The 22914-nt window shown below is 37.3% G+C and overlaps 1 protein-coding gene across 11 annotated transcripts in view; it reads right to left on the bottom strand.

Annotated features, from left to right (window-relative positions):
• Positions 1-22914, bottom strand: part of sanbr (SANT and BTB domain regulator of CSR) — a 148699-nt gene that overhangs the window by 30830 nt on the left and 94955 nt on the right. For 9 of the 11 annotated variants that reach the window (XM_069931524.1, XM_069931523.1, XM_069931518.1 and 6 more), the window contains 2 exons: positions 10298-10397; positions 8649-8681 (listed from right to left, as the gene is read on the bottom strand). The exons of 1 other annotated variant lie outside the window; for it this stretch is intronic. In XM_069931524.1, the coding sequence (XP_069787625.1) occupies positions 8649-8681; positions 10298-10397 (133 nt within the window). The remainder of the gene's footprint in view (positions 1-8648; positions 8682-10297; positions 10398-22914) is intronic. One more of the 11 variants, XM_069931520.1, reaches the window with a different exon arrangement.

Genomic DNA, 22914 nt, shown 5'->3' with positions numbered 1-22914 from the left:
ACTTTCAATTTTTTTTTCAGCTTACAATGGGGTTGCCAGAACGCAACCCTATCATAAGTCGAGGAGCACCTGTACCTTCCAATAACTTACCTACTATTGATGTCAGGCTTACCGTCCTATAATTTCTTGGGTTATTTTTAGAGCCTTCTGCAAATAACCCTCTAATCCTTCAGCACATCACCTGTGGCTAAAGATGTATTAAATACATCTGCCAGGGCCCCTGCAATTTCTACACTTGCCTCCCTCAAGGTTAGAGAGATACCTTGTCAGGCCCTGTGGATTTATCCACTTTATTCACTTTAAAACAGCAAGCACACCCATCTGTATAGGATCCACAACCTTACTGCTTGTTTGCCTCACTTTCCTATACTCTGTGCCAGTTTCCTGAGTAAATACAGATGCAAAATCCCGTTAAGTTCTCCCCATCATTTGTGGTTTCATACGTAACTAACCACTCTGATCTGAGAGGACTAATGTTCTCTTAATATACCTGAAGAAGCTTTTAGGATTTTCTTTCTCCTTGTCTGTCAAAGCAGCCTCATCTCTTAGCCCTACTAATTTCCTGCATTTTTTAATACTCATTTGCTCCTTGTTGCCTATTATTGCCATAGACTTCTCTTCATAACCAGATCCCCAATATCCCTCAAAAATTGTTCCTTATGTCTGCTAACTTTCTCCTTAGTCCTAAAGGAACATACAAACTCTGTACTCTCAAACTTTCATCTTTGAAAGCGTTTCACTTATTGAGCATATCCTTGCCAGTTAAACAACATAGACCAATCCACAGTTTCTAAATCCTTTCTCATTTCCTCAAAATTGGCTTTTTTCCAAATTAGCCTCTCAACCCGAGGACCAGATCTACCCTTATCCACAATTATCTTGAAAATGATGGTATTATAATCTCTGGACCCTTAATGTTCCCCTACGTAAACTGTTGTCAATTACAAGTATTTGGATAGCCAGAAACTGATTAGAGATAGCCAACATGGCTTTGCGTGTGGTAGGTCATGTTTAATCAATCTTATAGAGTACTCTCCTGTCCCTAACAGGAGATCCAGTATAGTACTCTCTATTGTTGGTACCTTGATTTATTAATTTAGAAAATGTTCCTGAACACATTTGACAAACTCCAAGCCATTCCATCCTTTTACAGTGTGGGGGTTCTGCAACTGTCTGCTCTCTCCCTGCAGATTTGCTCCTCCAATTCTCACTGACTATTGGATGGTCTATAACAAAACCCCATTAATGTGATCATACCTTCCCCATTTCTTACCAGTGATTAAATTTTTAACAATTTTATAATTTTTTAATTATTCACCACATCAATTCTCATTTGGTATGACCTAGACCAGCAGCAATAGAAATTCACCAAGACTAATTATGTCTTCAAAACAATATTTTATTAATGACTATTAATAACATAACACTTCTTACTTAACTCTAAACTTAACCCAACTGTGTGTCCATCCCAAAACCATTACACTTTAAGAATGATTGTAATACGAATATTTTTTTTTAAGTTCAGTCTTAGAAAAATTTTGTGTTGAAAGTCATATTCTTTAAATTGTTGCTCAACAGTAATTATGGAGTAAGTGTGAGGAATCAGATTTTTCAAAACTCACAAAATTCTTGTAGAGTTGCTTTCAGAGAATTGTTTCTTCATATGAATGATTTCCCTCTCTTGCATTGGTGTTTCAGTATTTGCATTTCACCCAATGATTTTACAAACTCAAGTATGAGTCTGATGGCCATTGATATAAACTCAATTACCATCCATTAATGAAAAAATTACAAGACGACTTAGAGCATTGGAAAGACTTACCACTAACACTGATAGGAAGGATAAACTGTATTAAAATGAACATTTTCCCAAGGATACAATACCTATTTCAGTCATTACCAATACGCCTAACAGAGAAATTCTTCAAGGAGTTAAAGAAAATAATAAGGACATTTTTATGGAAAGGGGGGAAACCGAGGATAGCACTAGATAAATTAACAGAATGGTATAAACAAGGAGGCTTACAACTACCAAACTTTAAAAATTATTATAGAGCCGCACAATTAAGATACCTATCAGATTTTTATCAAACAAGGGAAAAGCCAGATTGGCCTAGATTAGAACTAGATAAAATAGGGGAGAAGATACCTGAACATATAAATGGGATGAAAAATTGGTACAACGTAGGAATTCTCCAGTATTGCATCATCTGCTCAACATTTGGAAGAAGATTCATATAGAAAGGAATAAAACAAATTACCAACTACCAAAACTAATACTGACGCAAAATCAGCTAATCCCTTTTACAATAGATAACCTTTCCTTTAGAGAATGGGAGAAAAAAGGAATCAAAAGAATAGAAAATTGTTTTTCTGGAAATAAATTATTATCCTTTGAACAAATGAAGGTTAAATTGGGAGGCAGTCTGAGGTTACCAGAGGGAAGTAATTTTGAATATGTGATTACAGACACAATGATAATCAAAAAATTTGTAACAAACATGTATATTAAACTACAAGAAAAGGAGAATGAGGAAAAAAATGGTAAAACTAAACAAAAGATCTAAATATAAAGATAAAGAATGAAACATGGGAGAAGTTATGCTCCGGAACTATGAGAAATACAATAAACACGAGGTTACGTATGATACAATATAACTGGATACACAGGCTATACATTACACCTCAAAAGTTAAATAAATGGGACCCAACAATATCTGACAGATGTTTTCACTGTAAAAAGGAAATGGGAACAACAATTCATGCAATTTGGACATGTGAGAAAGTGAAAAAATTTTGGAAAGATCTAAACCAGATAATAAATAAAATCACAAAAAGCAATATACCAAAAAAACCCAGAGATCTTCCTCCTAAGTAACATAAAAAACAAAGAATTTGGACTCGATTTGGATGGAGCACAAAAAAGGTTTGTTATGATAGCACTAGCTGTAGCAAAAAAAATGTATTATGTCAACCTGGAAATTAGAAGATAACTTGAGAATACAACAACTGAAAAACCTCACAAAGATAAGCGTATACAGAGCCGTTGTCATACCCACACTCCTGTTCGGCTCCGAATCATGGGTCCTCTACCGGCACCACCTACGGCTCCTAGAACGCTTCCACCAGCGTTGTCTCCGCTCCATCCTCAACATCCATTGGAGCGCTCACACCCCTAACGTCGAGGTACTCGAGATGGCAGAGGTCGACAGCATCGAGTCCACGCTGCTGAAGATCCAGCTGCGCTGGATGGGTCACGTCTCCAGAATGGAGGACCATCGCCTTCCCAAGATCGTATTATATGGCGAGCTCTCCACTGGCCACCGTGACAGAGGTGCACCAAAGAAAAGGTACAAGGACTGCCTAAAGAAATCTCTTGGTGCCTGCCACATTGACCACCGCCAGTGGGCTGATAACGCCTCAAACCGTGCATCTTGGCGCCTCACAGTTTGGCGGGCAGCAGCCTCCTTTGAAGAAGACCGCAGAGCCCACCTCACTGACAAAAGGCAAAGGAGAAAAAACACAACACCCAACCCCAACCAACCAATTTTCCCTTGCAACCGCTGCAATCGTGTCTGCCTGTCCCGCATCGGACTGGTCAGCCACAAACGAGCCTGCAGCTGACGTGGACTTTTTACCCCCTCCATAAATCTTCGTCCGCGAAGCCAAGCCAAAGAGAAAGAAGATATAGAAATGAATAAATGTATTCCATTAGAAAAAATAACCTATAATTTAAGAAATAACATTACAATATTTGAACAAATATGGGAGCCATACATGAAACACAATAGAGAAAACCTACCGTGGACATCTACCACCTAAAATGACAGAAGGAGAAGAGAATGAAAAGAACTGACTCAGTGGAATTTCTTGTTTTTTTTTATTGAGTGACAACATTGTTTGACGGGTTTAATGTATCTTAGATTCTGAACTTTAAATAAATGGGAGGGGAGGTGAGGGAGGTGAGGAGAAAACGACACTGTATATATTTAAGGAAGAAATGTATGTATCTTGATCAATATGGTTTATAGTGTGAAAAATAAAAAAAAAATTTAAAAAGTATGAGTCTGATGAAGTAACCAATCACAATGATTATGATCCAGAAACAAGAATGATCTCGCTTTCTTTTACTCAGAATTGGGTCAGTCACAAGTGGCTATTTAAAATGCCACCACAGCACACTCTCTCTCTCTCTCTCTCTCTCTCTCTCTCTCTCTCTCTCTCTCTCGACCAAGTGAAGCAGCAAAGTGGCCATCCTTTCTGAAGCCACTTCAATTCTGTGTTCTTCCCTTGACAAAGAGAATACAAGCAATTCTTTCCTTACAATATATTACTGCATTTCTTACCTCAGATGTTTCTTGGTGCGATATTAAAATACAGCTTTCAAATGTCTTTAATCACATGACTTCCTTTGATCATCACTTCTGGTTCTGTTTGAAGTCTCATCTCTTCCAAAAGTATGAGGGCATTGTGTATGCAGATCATTGAAACTAATGTCCTCTTTGTGTACACAGGTGCTTCTCCTTAGCAAACACTATTTTTCCATCAATTGAATGAACCATTCAATTCTAATTTTTATTGCTCTGTTTTCCATATGCTGCATCTCCCAAAATGGCTTCTCTCTGGGTAATTGTGTGTGCCTGTCCACCCAAAAAGCCTTTTCTAAGAAATATTTATTGTGTTACTAAAGATTAATGTTACGGAATAAGTTAATGTAATATATGTTTATAAAGGGGAATAAGATTAGATAGTTTAGGGCACTTTTCACAAGCAAACATCACATTTCAGAAACAGGAGCAGAGACAGAAACGAAATGAGGGAGAGAGAGAGAGAGAGAGATAAAAGCTCCAGCAGAGTGCAAGGCTGCAGAGTGAGAAGCTGCCAAGTGAAAAGCCTGCTAAAGAACCCATTTCAAGGCAGGTTTTGAGTTCTGAGTTCAGCCCATTTGAAATCTCTGTAGTAGATGGTTATTCTGTTTCTCCTGAAATAGGGGAAGGAAGAACTCTTTGTGGTAACCTGGAAGAAGTCAGGTTTCTTCAGAAAGACACTTCGGTTGTTGATTGAAGGAAATCAGTTGCATGTCCAATGAACAACAAACCTCTCTCTGCACTTACCAAAAATCCTTCCTGTCTGATAACAACTTGAGTTAAGGCACCAGAGCCTGTTGAATGTAATAGCTGCTTGATTCTGTGCACGGAACTGAAAACTGCCTGATACCAGTAAACTTGGAGAAGTGAAAAAAAAACCATATTGACACACACACACACACACTTAGAATTAGAAGGGGATTAAGTTAAGTAACTTAATAGTGATAAATTAAATATTGATATTATTCTGTATTAAGAAAATAAAACCGATTTTACTTAAGTAGCCAATCATCTTGGCGAATTTCTGTTGCTGCTGGAGTTTTGAGTCCTTAGGGCTCGTACCATTAATAACAAAATAAAATATTTTACAAAACTACGGCTATCACTGTTGATGTAGTCATTGAAAACTTGCTATAATTAGGAATTGACCAGTTGAATGTGTGCGAAGGCAAGGTATTTCCCATTCTTTAACGTGAGTTCATTGCAATTGTATGCAACTTAATATGATATCTGCTAAAGCTAGAACTAAGATACATATGGTCTAATAACATGAACTTTGTTCCAAAATATTGTTTCCTAATTTCTTCAAAAAATTGAAAATGCAGTTAAATCCAAATGGGATAAAATATAATTGGTGAGATACATAGGAGTAAAAGTCAAATTAATGGCAGCAATGAGATATATTCCTAAACAAGAAGTGAATTTAATTCCAATCCTACACTTCATTACAGCCTGAAGAAAATTGAGAGGTTGGGGTGGTAAACCATGAGAAGGCAGTTACTACACAATTTAAACTCCCCACCCCACCCAATATGGAATGAAGAATTACTGGAAATTTTCTTCACGCATTTGATTGTAATTTCAATTAGGTGGGATGGGGAATGCACTCAAGAGATGAGATACTCCCAACTATGAGAAAATTAGACCAGAATCCAATTTGTGATACCGTTTAATCCTATCCAGCAGCTTGAATGGACATTCTTTGCATGATGTGCAACAGATCTCCTATCCACCCACTCAGTAATTAGGTGTCTATAGGATATTATATTAGGAGTGAGGGAGAAGGCCATGGACTCAAAAAGAGGATAAAACAGACTTACAAAATGGTTTTCTTGAGGCCCATTCTTAATGAGCCTTCTTAAAAAGAAATTTACCAATAATCTGATAAATAAATTTCATCTGGTCATCCATTCCAGCTTTTCTAATATCAACAGTTAACAAAAATCTTCAAACACATAAAATTTGTCAATTCCTGCTTTATCATTAATAACCAATACTACATAAAAAAGCAGTGTATATTTATTGTGTGTAGCTCACAAGCAAATTCTATGAATAACAGAAGTATAATACAGGATGGATTTTTAAAAAAAACATCTTTACAGGGCTGCATAGTTGGTATAGCAGTGAGCACCACGCCTTGACAGTGCCAGAAATTGGGACTGGGGTCCGAATCCCGTGCTGACTGTAAGGTGTTTGTATGTTCTCTGCATGGGTTTTCCCTGAGGGGCTCCGGTTTTCTCAGGGAGTGTAGATTAATTGGGTGTAAATTGCACAGCACTGACTCGTGGGCCAAAATAGCCTGTAACCTGCATGTCTAAATTTAAATTTTAAAATTTATGGGTAAAGCTGATAGCCTGTGTTGGTTAATATGAAGTGTTAATTATTCAAAAGGGGCCAATCAATAAGAAACATAAGGTTTTAGCTATTGCATATAAAATTGACATACATGGAGTTATTCTAAGCAAGTGACTGGATCATCATGTTCATAAATGCAAAGGTAGCCACATTAATCAGTGTGACAAATTCAGCACTCTCAAGGGGTAAAGCAGGAAACAGAAAAGCCTTTGATTCATGTCCCTACAGAAGAGGAGATTCAAAATAGCAATCAGAAGTTGTTCCAACAATTGAGGTCAGATAGCCCCAGCAATTCAGTGATTAAATGAATTTATGTTAAGAAGGGAAGATTGTGTCATTGTTTTCTCTAATGAAAACTGTGTGCTGATCAAGCATGTAGAATAAATCAGTTGTTCGTTTGAACCTGGACATTGTCTTAATCGAGTATTTTTCAGTCTGGCATAAAGAAACAGCAATAATGCACTCCATCCTATTTCACTTGCAGAAATTATAATATTGAGCAATGTAGGTAGTGATTGATGGCACTGAACTAAAAGAAGGCCCCTTAAGGTGCATGAGTAAATGGTTTTGAGGTAGAATTTTAAAAGACCTGCTTTCCCCATTTCAAACTCACTTATTAACAACATAAAACAATCACCATTTCAAACTCTTTGTATTTGACAATTAGTAAATTGAATTTCTTCTCACTACCTACCTTAATCCATCTATGCTATAACCATTATCCATGCTTTTATTAAGTTTTTAATCAATTACTGATAAGCTCTCCTATTTTCCAATTATATACATGTCATAACATACACTATATCTCAATTACCATCATAGTGTGCTCACAGCTATACACTGGCATCCATTACACACCTCTACTTCATCTCACTCCTTCTTAACTTTAGTCTCTGTCAGTCCTACAAGTTTTGCAGGCTCTTTATTGCCAGGACATTTTAGTGTGTCCCAAAGGATCTACAAGAAGGGAAGAGTGTCTGGGTGCCAATTCCTTTGGGCATTGCAAATTTTCAGAATCAAAAATGTCCCATCTTATACCCCTTATGGTACTAAGATCAAGGAATGGACGGTCCCAACTCCAATCATACTTTGGCTGCAGGATGCGGAGGGCAGAGTATTGGAGATCTGTGATCAATCATGATCAATATGCAAGAGGGGTGGGATAAAAATAAATCAGAATCCTTTGGTGGTTTGCTGCCTGGGATTGTTTAAAAAATGAAGGCAAGTAATCCACCTGTCTGAGAGGAGTCTTAAGGCAATGCTTCCAGAACAACTTGGTCATGATCCAAAGGAAGAGCTGCACAAGAAATGGCAATAACCAGTGTGACCAGGGCAGAAAGATTGCATCAGGGCTGTACAAGTGCCTCACCAAATTGTACTTTTCATTCCAGCAAATGAACACAAAGATCTAGAATTATTATCATATTTTACTCTTCAAGGGAAGGGGTAAATAAATTATTTTCAGTAATATAATGATGGAGAGAAAATATATATTTTAATTTCGAGACCTATTTTCCTCAAACTATTCATGGGGACAGAAGAGAGGACCATTTATTTAGCAGCTTGCCTACTCTAAATAGTTCCTGTTCCTTTTATGGCTCAGTATTCATTTGTTCTTCTGATTACATTCCTGTAACACCATTTCAATGTTTTACTGCATTAGAGGTGACACATGAATGCTTATGGTCATTAACAATGCTCTCATTGCCAGAGCTTAAAATGTTCATGCTTGATGCAAAACACAGAAACGTCACCGGTCAGTGTTTAACTTTCCAGCACACAAAACATTGAGTTAAGCTCAAGAGTAACTCAGAAGTGACAGCAAGTATTAGTTGCAAACAATACAACTCAACTGCTTTTAAACTTTTAAACATTAGCATGTATTTCTATTTCATAAAACAATACATTAATAACTGTTTAACATACCAGCTGCAAACTCCAGTTTTTCAAAAGTGAAAACTACAAAAGGAATTCAGAGATTGTGAAAACAGCAAAAAAGTAATAATACCCATAAGAAAAAATCAATCCACTTCACAATGATAAGCATGAAAATCATTTTGAATATTGTAGGTAGTAAACCTTAATTATAAAGTTTAAATATTATTTGAGAATTATTTAAGATTAAAAAACAGAGAACGATAACTTGAATACTGCTAAGTGATTCCACAACTATAAATAAGAATTTTGTATGGTTAACAACTGATTTCTCATATTCTGAGAAGTTCCAAAGTGCTGACAACTCTCAGACTGCTGTCCATAACTTTCTTTGAGTCATAGAGCTTTACAGCATGGAAACAGCCCTTCTGCCCATTTATCTACACCAACCAAGTTGCCTACTCAAGCTAATTCCATGTGCCAGGATATCCACCTAAACCATTCCTACCTACGTACCAATCTAATTGTCTTTTAAAAGGTTCAACAGTAAACGCCTCTACCACTTCCTCTGATGGCTTATTCCATACACCCACTACCCTCTGTATGAAAAATACAAAACTTTTCATTTATATTTAAACAATTAACATCACGAAAGTGGGACTAAGTTAGCACTGGCCACTAAGAATTTTAATCCCAAGTCTTTAAAAATGAAGCATGTCATAAAACCAATTGTAACTAATCACAGGAAAGCAAGATAACCTCATATTATTTCCACAATGGGACCTGGTCAATGGTTTGAAGTATACTCCCAATAGAACTGTTCTTTCTGATAACATTTACTACAACAGTTTCCTGCTAAATATTACACTCAGATCCAGAAAAGGAAAACTGCCAGGCCACAGGAACATACCAGATGACTGAACGGGATGTATTTATTGGTTCCTTGCTTATTTATTAAGATACAGAAGGCCATTTAGAACATCAAGTTTATGACAACTCCCATACTTCCATCTATCCCATTCGTGCTTTTCTTACTACCCAGCCATCTTGAAACTTTTTACGCACACACCCATCAATTCCTTTTGAATCTTTTTCACTTGCCAACAAAAAGGGTAATTTACAGTCACTGATTAATCTACCAGGAAGCCTTTGGGATATGTGAGGAATCCAGAGTAATCAGAGAAAAGCCATCAATGGGGGTGACGTCACACAGACATCACCTGAGGCCAGGACTGAACCCAGGTCCATAAAACCTCTGTGCCATCAAGCAATTCTCATTACTAAAAGGGCATTTATATATATATAAAAAAAACAATTTACACTATTTATTCTGTCAAATTGCAGATAGCCACTACAAGATGTTGATTAAGAATATCCCAATATGCTGTAGAGGAAATGGTTATTAGATATCCTAATTAGTAGGATTACCATAGCCAAAATTGTCCTCTCAGCAAATATCACCAAAACACATTATATAATAATATACTTGCAGTCCATATTTGTTAAACAGTTACCACATTTTGAAGGTAATTAAAGAAAGCTGCATTAGGAAACCCTTATAACATGCAACATAAATATTTAATTTTGTACACTACAGGATTCTTGAAAATTAAGATATTGTACATCACAAAATATTTCAGAATATTACAACATCACTTTCTCCATCAGAAAAAAAACCACTCATCAGTGCAAATACTTACAGTTGTGATATCCCCAATTTTTTGACCCCTCCATGAAGTGGGTTCTTCTAGGATTTCAGAATCTAGATCCTTCTCTTCAGAAATATTTGTGTTTCCATTACTGGAACAAAATTCCAAATTAAACTTTATCAAAGAAACAAAGCTTTTTTTTTAAAAAAAACACAATGTGCAGCAGGCCATTCCAACCAAATGTTCTGAAAGGAAGTGTTTTTAAGAAATCAATTTACCAGAAATATTTACCTTAAATTCTTTTTAATCTGGCTTTTTATTAAATTGGGGAGAATAGGCCTGGATTGAACTTGGGTCTTTGGAGCGCTGAGACAAAAGTATGACTAGTTATGCTACCAAGCCATCTATTACAGCATTACAAATGGCATTATTTATAAGTGTAGTCACACTGAACAAAATTTGTGGGGACAAATTAGTCTTCATATGGTGGTCATACACCAAGCTATGTTACTCCCTCTCTGCCAAAATGAATAGATTCACCACAGATCTAAAGCTTCAAAATTTGGCCTCCATGAGGATCTGTTGGCCATCAGCTTCAGAATGTTTCAGTACCATGTGACCTGACCTATCATTGTCATCAAAGAGAATGGGGAATCTAGAAATAAAATGCCAACTGGGAAACCACAACTCTGAACTTGACTCTTGCCATATTAAGACAAGAGAATCTGATAGTAATAAAAAGGCAACAAAAAAAAAATGCTAGAAATTTGATACGAAAACAGGAAACGTTTGCAGTTCTCAGTAACTCAGGGAGCATCTATGGGGGAAAAAAAGTACAGCTTTTGGTTCAAGTTGATGAACTTTTATCAGAACTAGGCAAAGTTAGGCATGTTTTGATTTTTTTAAGAAAACAAAAAGCAGCTTAAGTCAGTGGAGGCTAAGATAGACAATACAGATGTGGTGCCAGCTAAGATTGGGGAGGGGAGGGGTGATGGAATGAGAACACAAGAACAGTAGAAATAGGAGCAGCAATAAGCTTTCCAGCTCATTGAGTTTTCTTTGCCATTTATCAAGATTATAAGTGACCTTATTCCTAAGTGTTATTTTCCCCAAAGTCCTTAATTCTCTACGTATTCAGAAACTCATGAATCCCTGTTCTGAATGAACACAATGATTGCAGTCCTCCAAGTAAGGGAATTATAAATGTTCCACTTTCTGTAGAAGTTTCTCATCTCAATCCTAAAAAACCTATATCCTATTCTTAGACTCCTTCCTGGTTTGAGATTACTAGCTGCAATAAAATTCTTTCCATCATCCAGCCTGACAAGCCTTGTAGCTATCTGATTTCAATGAGATCTGTGCTCATTCTCAACTCCAGAACAAAGGTTGGGTTTACTCAGTCTATTCTCATTTAGCAAAGGCACCATCTCTGGAACTAGTCTAATGAAGCCTCACTGCATTTATTCTTCAGCAGTTACGAGGAGACCAAAACAATACAAAGTTCCTTTACCATCTTAGTAATACTCAATTATTGCTGTATTCAAACCTTTTGTAATGAAGCCTTACATATAATTTGCCTTCTTTCCCATTCCTTGCAGCTTTGCGTTGACTGAGATTTGTGTGCAAGAAAACCCACCTCCCTTTGAGCATTAATACTGCCCAATCTCTCACCATTTTGAAAGCATATGATTTTCTGCTTGATGCACATTTTTCCACATTAAATTTCATCTACCATGTTCTTGCCCAATCTCCTTGACCATGTCCCTTTGAAACCTTTTTCCTAACAATTCCTTTTGCAAAGCCCGATCTAATTCAGGATCACCTAGCAAACATGGAAATATCATCTCATTCTCTCAACTAAATTAACGATGTAAAATGCGAATTTCTAGGCCCTGGGATATCCTACCAGTCATAGCCTGCCATTCTGAGAAATTTAATTTATTCCCATTTTTCCTTTCTTTCTGTTAACAAATTCATAGTCCACATCAATTCCATGAACTAACCTTTCTTATTAATCTCTTCTGTGAAACAAGTGCAAGTCTTCCATAAATCTAAACACACTATGTCCACTGGCTCTCCCCCTTCATCTACCTTCTGAATCGCAACTCAAAATTCCAAAGATTAGTCAACATGATTTTCCTTTCAGGACTGATAAAGATTTGTTAATTGCAGCAAGTCTGTGGAGGAAATAACAAAAGAGGGTGAAAATTGTTACTTTCAACAAACAAAACTAAAATACTGCATATGCTAGAAAAATAAATAGAAAATGTTGGAAACTACTAGAAAGTGTGGCAATACCTTGAAAGATGGGAAGAATTAATGTTTCAGCTGGATCACTGTTCATGAGAATTAATAAAAAATTGGACAGATGAAGTGGAAAGCAAAAAAAAACAAAGTGGATGATGGTGCAAAGTTAAAGATGTCAGTAAAAGGAATTAAAGGACTGGCTGCAGGTACTGAAAATAATTTTCTGAAAGCACAAATGTTAGAATGAAAATAATGATATTCTGAAATTGTTAAAATTCTATGTCAAGTCAGGAAGAACATGATGTTGGGATATTTTTCCTTGAGGCCAAGAAGAGTGAGAATGTTTCCGAGAATAAAGTGATAATGCTTTTATTGTCATAAAAATTGTACTATGTATGTAAGTAAACACCAAAATTTTTACTTGCTGCGGAACAAGTCCTTCATACAAAAACAATTCTACTAGTCTACATTAAATTACAGTATTGAGAAATAAATATAAAATATAACATTGGACAACAAAAATTTTGCTTCCTGAACATTTTTGGGTGTATTGTGGATTTTGGGTTGCTGATCAGGAAAATACTATTCAGTACCTTTTTTAAAATATAAACCTATTTTTGTGACTTCCTGTCGTATTTCAAGTCTACAAAATCATAAAGTGCGACATGTCATTGAAAATTCATTTTCTGCATTTGCACTTGGACTTCTTCCCTGCTTATCTTGGTGCAGTTAGTGACAGACATGGTAAAAGGTTTCACCGGGATGCTGTAACTGTGGAAAAGCGGTATCAGAGCAACTAAAATCCTTCAATGCTGCCTGACTATTGTTGGACACTGATACATGAGGCATCAGATGCGGAGTACAAACAAAAATCAGCGGCAAAATATTTTAGGTCGCTTGAACTAACTCATTGTGTCAGCTTTATTATGCAATTAAATATGCTAAATTCAATAAAAGCCCATGTTTCTCCAGCTTCTAATGTGATACAGCAAATCTGAAATCATCTTTGTGTTCATCTTAAAGTTGTCTATCATTATTAACAATGTTTTTTGTCAGAAAGCAATCCTTTTAAAAATTGTTGTCCTGTGTCAAAGATATTCAGAGTGAAACACGAAAGTCTGGAGATGCTATATTGTAGTAAAAACACACCGAATGCTGGAGGAACTCAGCCAGCCTTTCTATTGTCTATAGGAGTCAAAGATGTATTGCTGATGTTTCAGGCCTGAACCCTTCTTCAAGGAATAAGCAGAATAAGCCAGAAGTAGGAAATCTCAGATTTCAAACAATGGGGGAGGAATCCAGACCAAAAAAAAAGATGCTAATTGGATAAGGGACGAGGTAAGAATGTATCATTATTGTGCAAAAAGAGATGGAATGGAGAGACAGAGATGGGGAAAGAGGAAAGGAGGGGGTGGTTTAATGAAAGCCAGAGAAGTCTATATTAATGCCATCTGCTTGGAGGGTGCCCAGTCAAAAGATGAGGAGCTGTTCCTCCAATTTAAAGGTGGTCTCGGTCTAGCAGGGTATGAGACCATGGACAGACATGTCAGCAAGGATGGAGAATTGAAATAGGTGGCCACTAGGAGATCTATGCTATTGCAGTGGACAGAGCCAAGGTGCTCAACAAAGCGATCTCCCAATCTGCACCCAGTCTCTCTAATGTAGAGAAGACCACAACAGGAGCACTGGATGCAGTAGATGACACCTGCAGATTTACAAGTGAAATGTTGCTTTACTTGAAAGGACTGGTTGGGGAAGTATGGGTGCAAGTGGAGCATCTGATGTGGTCACAAGGGAGGTCCCAAGGGGACGAATGGTAAGGAGGGAGGAGTGTCCTGGAGAAAGTGGAGAGGGGAATATGTGTTTAGTGATTGGATCACATAGTGGGTGGCAGAAAATCACATTTTACTTGTGAATCTGCAGGGGTCATCAATCTGGTGTTTCCGTTGTAGTCTCCTCTACATCTTCCAAACCCATGATCTCTACAACTTGAAGGACAAGTTTAGCAAGGGCATGGGAACATCGCTATCTGAAAGATGTCCTCCAAGACACACACCATTCCTCCAATATCACCCGGTTAAAATACTGGAACTCCCTCCAATGTGTATTGTGGGTAAACCCAAACCTCACTTGCAACAGTTCGAGAAAGCAGTTTCTCAAGGTCAATAAGGATGGGCAATGAATGAATTAAAAAAAAAGGTGTAATATTGATGGAGAAAGGAAAATGAAGCAAATGTCCCACAGGGAACAACCTATATGAAATGCTCAATTGGGACAAAATGTAATGCATTTCTTGGTGACATCATGATAGGAAGTGACAGAAATTGTTGCAAATGTTCTATTGAAGGTGAAGCTGGTAGAAAGAGAAGACAAGGAAAATAGTTTCCTGGTTAGGGGTGGAAGGATAAAGGAGAACGACTAAAGGGTAGGAATCTGAATGGAGATGGTTGAGGTTCCATTAAGGTTAAGGGAAAAGAAAACACTACCTCTGTTGCTTATGTTTGACAGTTCCAGTTCTGATGCCAAAGAGATTGCAGAAAGGAAGATTATTTACAGGAGTTGATCTGTAGACAAGTTAGTTGTGGGAGTTGGGTTTTTAGCAGATACAAGTGATGCATGCAATTTTCTCATTAAACCATTGGCTTACTACTTTACATTAGGATCACATCAGCTTCTTGCAAGCTTCAGTTTTGAATTAATTTTAAAGTAAATCTAATTGTTGGTCTGAATTTTAAAAGTTCACTTTCTGGATGGATCTCTTCCAAGACAAGCCAGGGTTCATTGTGCATCCCCAATCGACTTTAAAAGCATACTATAGAATTGGAGTAGTCCTCCTGAGGAAGGTACTCTTACAATTTTGTTGAATTTTATTCAAGGATATAGATCCACCAATTAATAGTATTGAAACAATTCCTCGCAATGATGGAAGGGGGTTTGAGTGTAATGGGTGTATTGTAGGCAGGTGGCATTAAAGTAAGGGGGCACATTGTTCTGCATGGACAAAGTGGGCCTGTTTCCATGCTGTAGAATCTATGATAGTGTGCAACTTTGAAGGAAAATTTAAGGGATTGGCAACTGACAGAAGACTATGAAAATATATTCACCAAGGAAAACTTGGTGTAATTACAAATTAAATATCTGATGATTATTATGTTTTCATACAATTTGGAATCAATGTTACAATCACTCAAACTGCTCCCATTTGAAAAGACATCAAAATTAATTACTTCAATAGATTTCCCATTTAGATTTAACACTCAAGAAACAGGGGCAGGAGTTTGCCACCTGGCCTGTCAAGACAGATCTGCTACTTAATAAGATCATGGCTGATCTGGCTGTGAACTCAGCTCAACCTACCTGCCTTTTCCCCATAGCCCTCAATTCCTGAACAATGCAAAAAAAACTATCTAATGAAGCAGTCTATGCTGCTTTCAGGGGCAGAGAATTCCACAGACTTGCTACTCTCTGGAAAAGCAGTTCTTTATCTCAGTCCTAAATTTACTCCCTTGCATTTTGAATCTATGTCCCCTAGTTCTAGTCTCATCTATTAGCGGAAACAACTTTATCTTCCTTACTCCTTTTATAATTTTATAGTTTTTGTACAATCGTCTCTCATTCTTCAGCTCTCCAGTGAGGAAAGGCCCAAGGAATTCAACTCTCCTCATAAGCTAACCCCTTCATGTCTGGAATCATCCTGGTGAACTTCCTCTGCACTATCTGTAAAACCACTACATCTTTTCTTAGTTAGGAGATCAGAACTACAGATGTGGCCTCACCAGTCCCCTAGACAATTGCAGCAGGCCTCTTTATTCTTAAATTCAATCCCTCTAGCAATGAAGACCAATATTCCATTTGCCTGGATTCCTTATTTCACCTGCAAATCAACTTTTTAATGATTTGTGCTGTGACAAGAGTATATAGAGCATATAGATATGTTTTTGGGAGATAAATTGGGAAAGGTTTGTTAGAGTAGGTAACATACAAACATTTTTAAAACAGATCTTATTTAAGATACTAGAGCTCTGCCCCATGGTAGATGCATCGGCCCCAGAGCTCTTGAAGAGAGCTTAAGAGACTTCACTAATGAATTGTTGTTTTCAAAAAGCAACAAATGAAAGAGCATGCCGGAGCTGCTGCTGTCTGGAAGAGAACTTGCTGTTCTGAGAGGGTCGTGTGGTTTTGCAAGCAGAGAGAGTCAAATAGGCTTTCTCTCAGAGAGTCAGTGAGAGAGAGAAAGAGAGAGAGACAGACAAACAGAGATCACTTGTACAGTGTTACAGCCAGCTGAAGTAGCTGGGACTGGAACAGGACAAGCTGGCAAGCTTGTGGCGAGCTCCATTTGGGAGATTACCTGGTCAAAGCCCTTGTGGTTGATGAAAGAGGAAAGGACTCGCTGTCTAATGTTTCCCTTGGAATAAGAAAAACAAAACGGCACTCTGTGGTGACCTGAAAGAAAGAGGTAATCACCTGGAGAACCCTGAAGGGGCAAGTTTCATCAGTAAGACACTGAAGTAGCTGATTAAAAAGGAACAACAAATCTCTCTCTGAAAACTGACAAGACCCTTCCTGAGCAGTAACCATCTATCTTTCAAGCACCAAAGCCTGGTGGACTTTATAAATGTTAAATTCTGTGCACAGCATAAGAATTGCCTGCATCCAGTGAACTTGGAGGAATGAGAAGTGAGATTGAACTGTGAACCAAAGAACTTTTTTTGAACTTACACACACATTACATACACTTTGTGCTTAGAATTAGAAGGGGGTTAAGTTCAGTAAGTCAATAATGATAAGTTAAAGTTTGATTCTATTTTCATGTTTAAAGATTATTAAAAGCAACTTTTGTTTAAGTAACCATTTATGGGGGCTCCTCCATTAGATTTGAAAATTGGAGTTTTTGTGATTTATTAGTTAATTGGTTTTTTTCAAGCTAATTTAAAGCTTATGTATGGAAAAACAGCAGCAATGGATGTTAATACATTTTTGTTACAACCATCACCTGCAGAGCAAGAGAAAAGATGAACTGATGGTTATTTCTAAGACATTAAAACTGACCTAAGTTAAGCATTGGATGCGAAAATACAAATAGAGAGGATTATAGTGAAATATTATATAGGTGGGGGAAAATTTGTTGAGGGTGGAAGAGGAGGAACAGAATTTTAAGTTGCAGAGACAACAAAATGAGGCAGACCAAATTGAAAAATGGAGGAAATATGAGTTCGAGGTAACTGAAAAACGGAGCAAGGAAATTGAAAGGGACAGAGGGTTTCAATTAGACATTAAAAACTGAGATGGAGAGAAGTAAGAGAATTGAGGCTGTAACTCCTGCGGAGAGGTTTTTGGCTAGATGAGAGGTAAACCTAGTGCATCCTTTTGATGAGGGAGATATAGATACATATTTTCAGCTTTTTGAAAAGGTTGCTGAGAGCTCAAGATGGCCAAAAGAAAAATGGCCTCTTATGCTTCAAAGGGTATTGAAGGGAAAAGCACAAATTGCATACTCTAGCTTGACTACAGAGCAAGTGGTAAATTATGATACTGTTAAACAAGCAGTATTGAAAGCTTATGTGTTGGTTCCAGAAGCATATAGACAAAAATTTAGGAGTTTGGTGAAAACATGGAATCAATCTTATGAAATTTGCTCTGAAAAAATCTGTATGTTTTAACTGTTGGTGCACCTCAAAAGGAATAAATAATGATTTTGATAAATTAATATAAATTCTCTCAATCTAAGAAATTAAAAGGTGTGTTCCAATATGATTAGATTATACCTGGATGAGAGAGAAGTGAGGATGTGGTGACATATGGCTAGATTAGCGGTCGAATTTTCTCTAATTCACAAAAGTACATTTCAGAATAGTGGGTCTTTTCAGAGAGTTAATATGGAACAGATAAATAAGCCTGTTCAGAAGGTTAGTGTGGAACAGACTAATAAACCTGAAATTAAGTCTGGAGAGAATGAAAAGATAAAGGAAAGGACAGAACTTCTGGATTTGTATGTCATTTTTGTAAGAAATCTGGTCATGTTATTGCGAATTGTCTGGTATTGAAAAAGAGACATGAAAAGGATATTTTACCAGAGGCATGTATTCAAACAGTTGAATTTAAGGAGAGCAGATGTTCCAAACATGGTAAGGACGTCATGGATGTATTCAAACCATTTGTGTCAGAGGGCCTGGTTTCAGTAAAGGAGGGAGAATCACAGGTTCCAGTTAAAATTCTTAGAGATACTGGAGCGGCTCAGTCACTGTTGTTGGAAAGTGTTTTAACTCTGGATCAGAAGACAGACCCAGGGGAGAAAACTTTGATTAAAGGTGTTGGATTGTGCTAAATTCAGAATTAGTTAAAGGACCTGTTGTATTAGGAGTAATTTCAAAGTTACCTATGCAGGGTGTCTCGTTTTTATTAGGGAACAATTTGGCAGATTGAGATTAACAAATCAGCCTTGTAAGGATGAGGTTGAAGAGGATTGTGAGATATATCCTGCATGTGCTGTAACAAGGTCTGTGACAAAGAAAATGATGAGAGCTGAAGAAGGTCCAGTTGATAGCAATTTGCCCAGTGCTTCTGAAAGAGTTTTGAAAGAGCAGGGTAATTGTGAGAGTCAGGATTTCTCTTTGTCACGCAAAGAGTTAATTCAACAACAGAAAACAGATACAAATCTTGTTGACTTAAGGGACAAAGCAGTAACTTAACAAGAAATTAAAGAAATGGCTGTGGATATTACTTGAAGGGTGAATTGTTTATTAAACCTTATTTAGAGGGAAAAGGTAGTGGAGAACAAAATGTATCAGAGGTGTTAGTTGTTGACAGGGTTGAGGAAGTTATGGATCATAAGATTATGGAAACAGAAACTTGTGATGGTAACCTTAAAGAAACCATGGTTACTGTGCATCTGTCTAACTCAGCAAATTTGGAAAATGTTGAGGAAAAGTTAGGCCATCTTAAGTTGCAAGAGCAGATGCAATTGAAAGAATTAATTTTAAAATATCCAAATTTGTTCCCTAATGTGCCAAAAAAGGACATCAGTGATTTATTATGATGTAGATGTAGGAAAAGCAAGTCTCATAAAACAACACCCATATAGAATAAACATACAGAAGAGTAAAATCATGGATCAGGAGGTGGAATATATGTTGAGAAATGATATTATTAGACCTTCGAACTCAGACTGGAGTTTTCCTTGTACTCTGGTACCGAAACCAGATGGAACTGTTAGGTTTTGTTCAGATTATAAGAAGGTTATTCAGTAACTAAAACAGATGCTTATCCTATTTCGAGAATAGATGACTGTATTGATTAAATTGGGAAAGCTAAATTTCTTACTAAGTTGGATTAGTTGAAGGGTTACTGGTGTGTGCCTTAAACTGAGAGAGGAAAGAATATTTCAGTTATTGAAACTCCATCCAGTTTATAGGAGTATAATGTGTTACCTTTTGGCATGAAAAATACCCCTGCAACATTCCGAAGGATGATTAATTCAATAATCCAAGGGTTAACACATACAGATGCTTATATTGATGACTTGGTCACAAAAAGTGACATATGGGAAGAACATCTAAGGGAATTGGACAAATTGTTTGTCAGATTATCCAAAGCAAACTTAACTGTTAATTTAGCAAAAAGCATTTGCAAATGCCACAGTAACATACTTGGGTCATGTAGTTGGTCATGGCAAAGCTGCACCTATTCAAGCTAAGTTGAATGCAATTTCTGGGTTTCCTACTCACAATCGCAAGAAAGCAGTGAGAAGGTTTTTAGGATATTATAGGAAATTTTACTGAGGTTGCTCTTCCTTTAACCAACCTTTTGAAGAAAGGGGAGAAATTTGTGAGGACTAAAGTTTGTCAGACAGCTTTAGAAAATTTAAAGGAGATGCTATGCCATTACCCTGTGTTAAAATCTCCTGATTTTGACAAACCATTTTCTTTAGCAGTGGGTGCAAGTGAGGGAGCAGCAGGTGCAGTTTTATTGCAAAAACATAATGAAATTGACCATCCAGTTGCCTACTATTCAAAAAAAATTCAATGCTCATCAAAGGAGCTATTCTCATTATTGAAAAAGAACTGTTGTCTATTATATTTGCTCTGCAAAATTTTAGAAAATAGACAGTTGGTGCTGGAGTAGACCAACTGGCCCTTCGAGTCAGCACCATCATTTTTCAGATCATGGCTGTTCATTAACTATCAGTATCCATTCCCAGCCTTATCTCCATAACCCTTAATTCCCCTGCCCACAAGAGCCTTATCTAACTCCATTTTGAACATATCCAGCGAATCTGCCCCTACCACCCTCTGTGGCAAAGCATTCCACAGATCCACACTTCTCTGGGTCAAAAATATTCTCCTCATCTCTGTCCTAAAGGGCCTCCCCTGTATTCTTAAACTATGCCCTCTCGTCCTAGTCTCTCCCAATATTGGGAACATGTAATCTGATTTCACCCTGTCTAGACCCTTGATAATCTTATATACCTCAATCATATCTCCCCCCCTAATACAATAAATACGAGGCTACGTATGATACAATATAACTGGATACACAGACTATACATTACACCTCAAAAGTTAAATAAATGGGACCCAACAGTATCTGATAGATGTTTTCGATGTAAAAAAGAAATGGGAACAACAATTCATGCAATCTGGACATGTGAGAAAGTAGAAAAATTTTAGGAAGATCTCAACCAGATATTAAATAAAATAACAGAAAACAATATACCAAAGAATCCAGAGATCTTTCTCCTAAGTAACATAAAAAACAAAGAATTTGGAATTGATTTGGAGGATGCACAAAAAAGATTTGTTAAGATAGCTCTAGCAGTAGCAAAAAAATGTATTATGTCAACCTGGAAATTGGAAGATAATTTGAAAATACAACAATGGTATATAGAAATGAATAAATGTATTCCATTAGAAAAAATAACATATAGTTTAAGAAATAATATTGAAATATTTGAACAAATATGGGAGCCTTACATTAAATACAATAGCGAAAACCTACCGGGGACAATCATTACCTAAGTTGATGGAAGGAGAAGGAAAGAAAAGAATGGACTCAGTAGAATTTCTGGTGTTTTTTTTTGTTGAGTGACAACATTGTCTGACTGGTTTAATGTATCCTAGATTGTATACCTTAAATGGATGGGAGGGGGGGTGGGGGGGGGGTGGGTTGGGAGGAGGGAGGGGGGGGAGAAAATGTCACTGTATATGTGTGAAAAGGAAAAAGTGTGTATCATGGCTAATGTGATTTATGGTGTGAAAAATAAAAAATTAAAAAAAAAAATCATGTCTCCCCTCATCCTTCTAAACTCCATCGCATACAAGCCCAGTCTTTCTATCCTTTCAGTGTATGTCAATTCTGCCATCCTGGGAACTAACCTTGTAAACCTGCGCTGCACTCCCTCTGTAGCAAGTATGTCCTTTATTAAATATGGGGTCCAGAACTGGATGCAATATTCCAGGTGAGGTCTCACCAGGGCCCTGTACAACTGCAGGAGGGCATCTCTACTCCTATACTCCAATCCCCTCTTTATGAAAGCCAACTTGCCATTTTCCTTCTCCACAGCTTGCTGAACCTGCATGCTAGCTTTTAGTGACTGTTGTACAAGTACATCCAGATCCCTTTGCACTACCGTGCTCTCTTATTACTGCCTCAAAAATGGATAACCTCACATTTGCTCACATTGAACTTCATTTTCCATTCCTCCGCCCACTCCCCCAACCTGTCCAGGTCCATCTGCATTTTCCTGACATCCTCCTCACACTTTACACAGCCACCTAGTTTAATGTCATCTGCAAATTTTCTCATGTTGTTAATAATCCTTTTATTTACATAAATGATAAACAACTGAGGGCTCAACACCGAATCTTGTAGTACCCCACTCGTCACATCCTGCCATCCTGAAAATGACCCGTTTATCTCAACCCTTTGTTTCCTATTTCTTAACCAATTTTCTATCCATGTCAGCACCCTACCCCCCAATACCATGCTCCTTGAATTTGCCTACTAGTCTCCTGTGTAGGACCTTATCAAAAGCTTTTTGGAAGTCCACATACATCTCATCCACTGGCTCTCCCAAGTCCAACTTCGAAAAATTCCAGAAGTTTAGTCAAGCATGATTTTCCTTTAAGGAATCCATGCTAACTAGCTCTGATACTATTATTTCTGTCTAAGTGTTCTGCTATTTCTCCTTTTATGATAGATTCCAATATCTTCCCCACCACTGACGTCAGGCTGACCAGTCTATAATTTCCTGATTTCTCTCCCTCTCTTCTTAAAAAGCGGCATTACATCAGCCACTCTCCAACCTAAAGGCACCTTCCCCGAATCTATAGAACTTTGGAAAATGTCGACCAGTTTCTCCACAATTTCCAGAGCAACCTCTCTAAGCATCCTGGGATGCAGCCCATCAGGCCATGAGGACT

Source organism: Narcine bancroftii, chromosome 4 (genome assembly GCF_036971445.1).
Source record: "Narcine bancroftii isolate sNarBan1 chromosome 4, sNarBan1.hap1, whole genome shotgun sequence".
NCBI classification, from domain to species: Eukaryota; Metazoa; Chordata; class Chondrichthyes; order Torpediniformes; family Narcinidae; genus Narcine; species Narcine bancroftii.
This window is presented reverse-complemented; position numbering and strand designations above follow the sequence as displayed.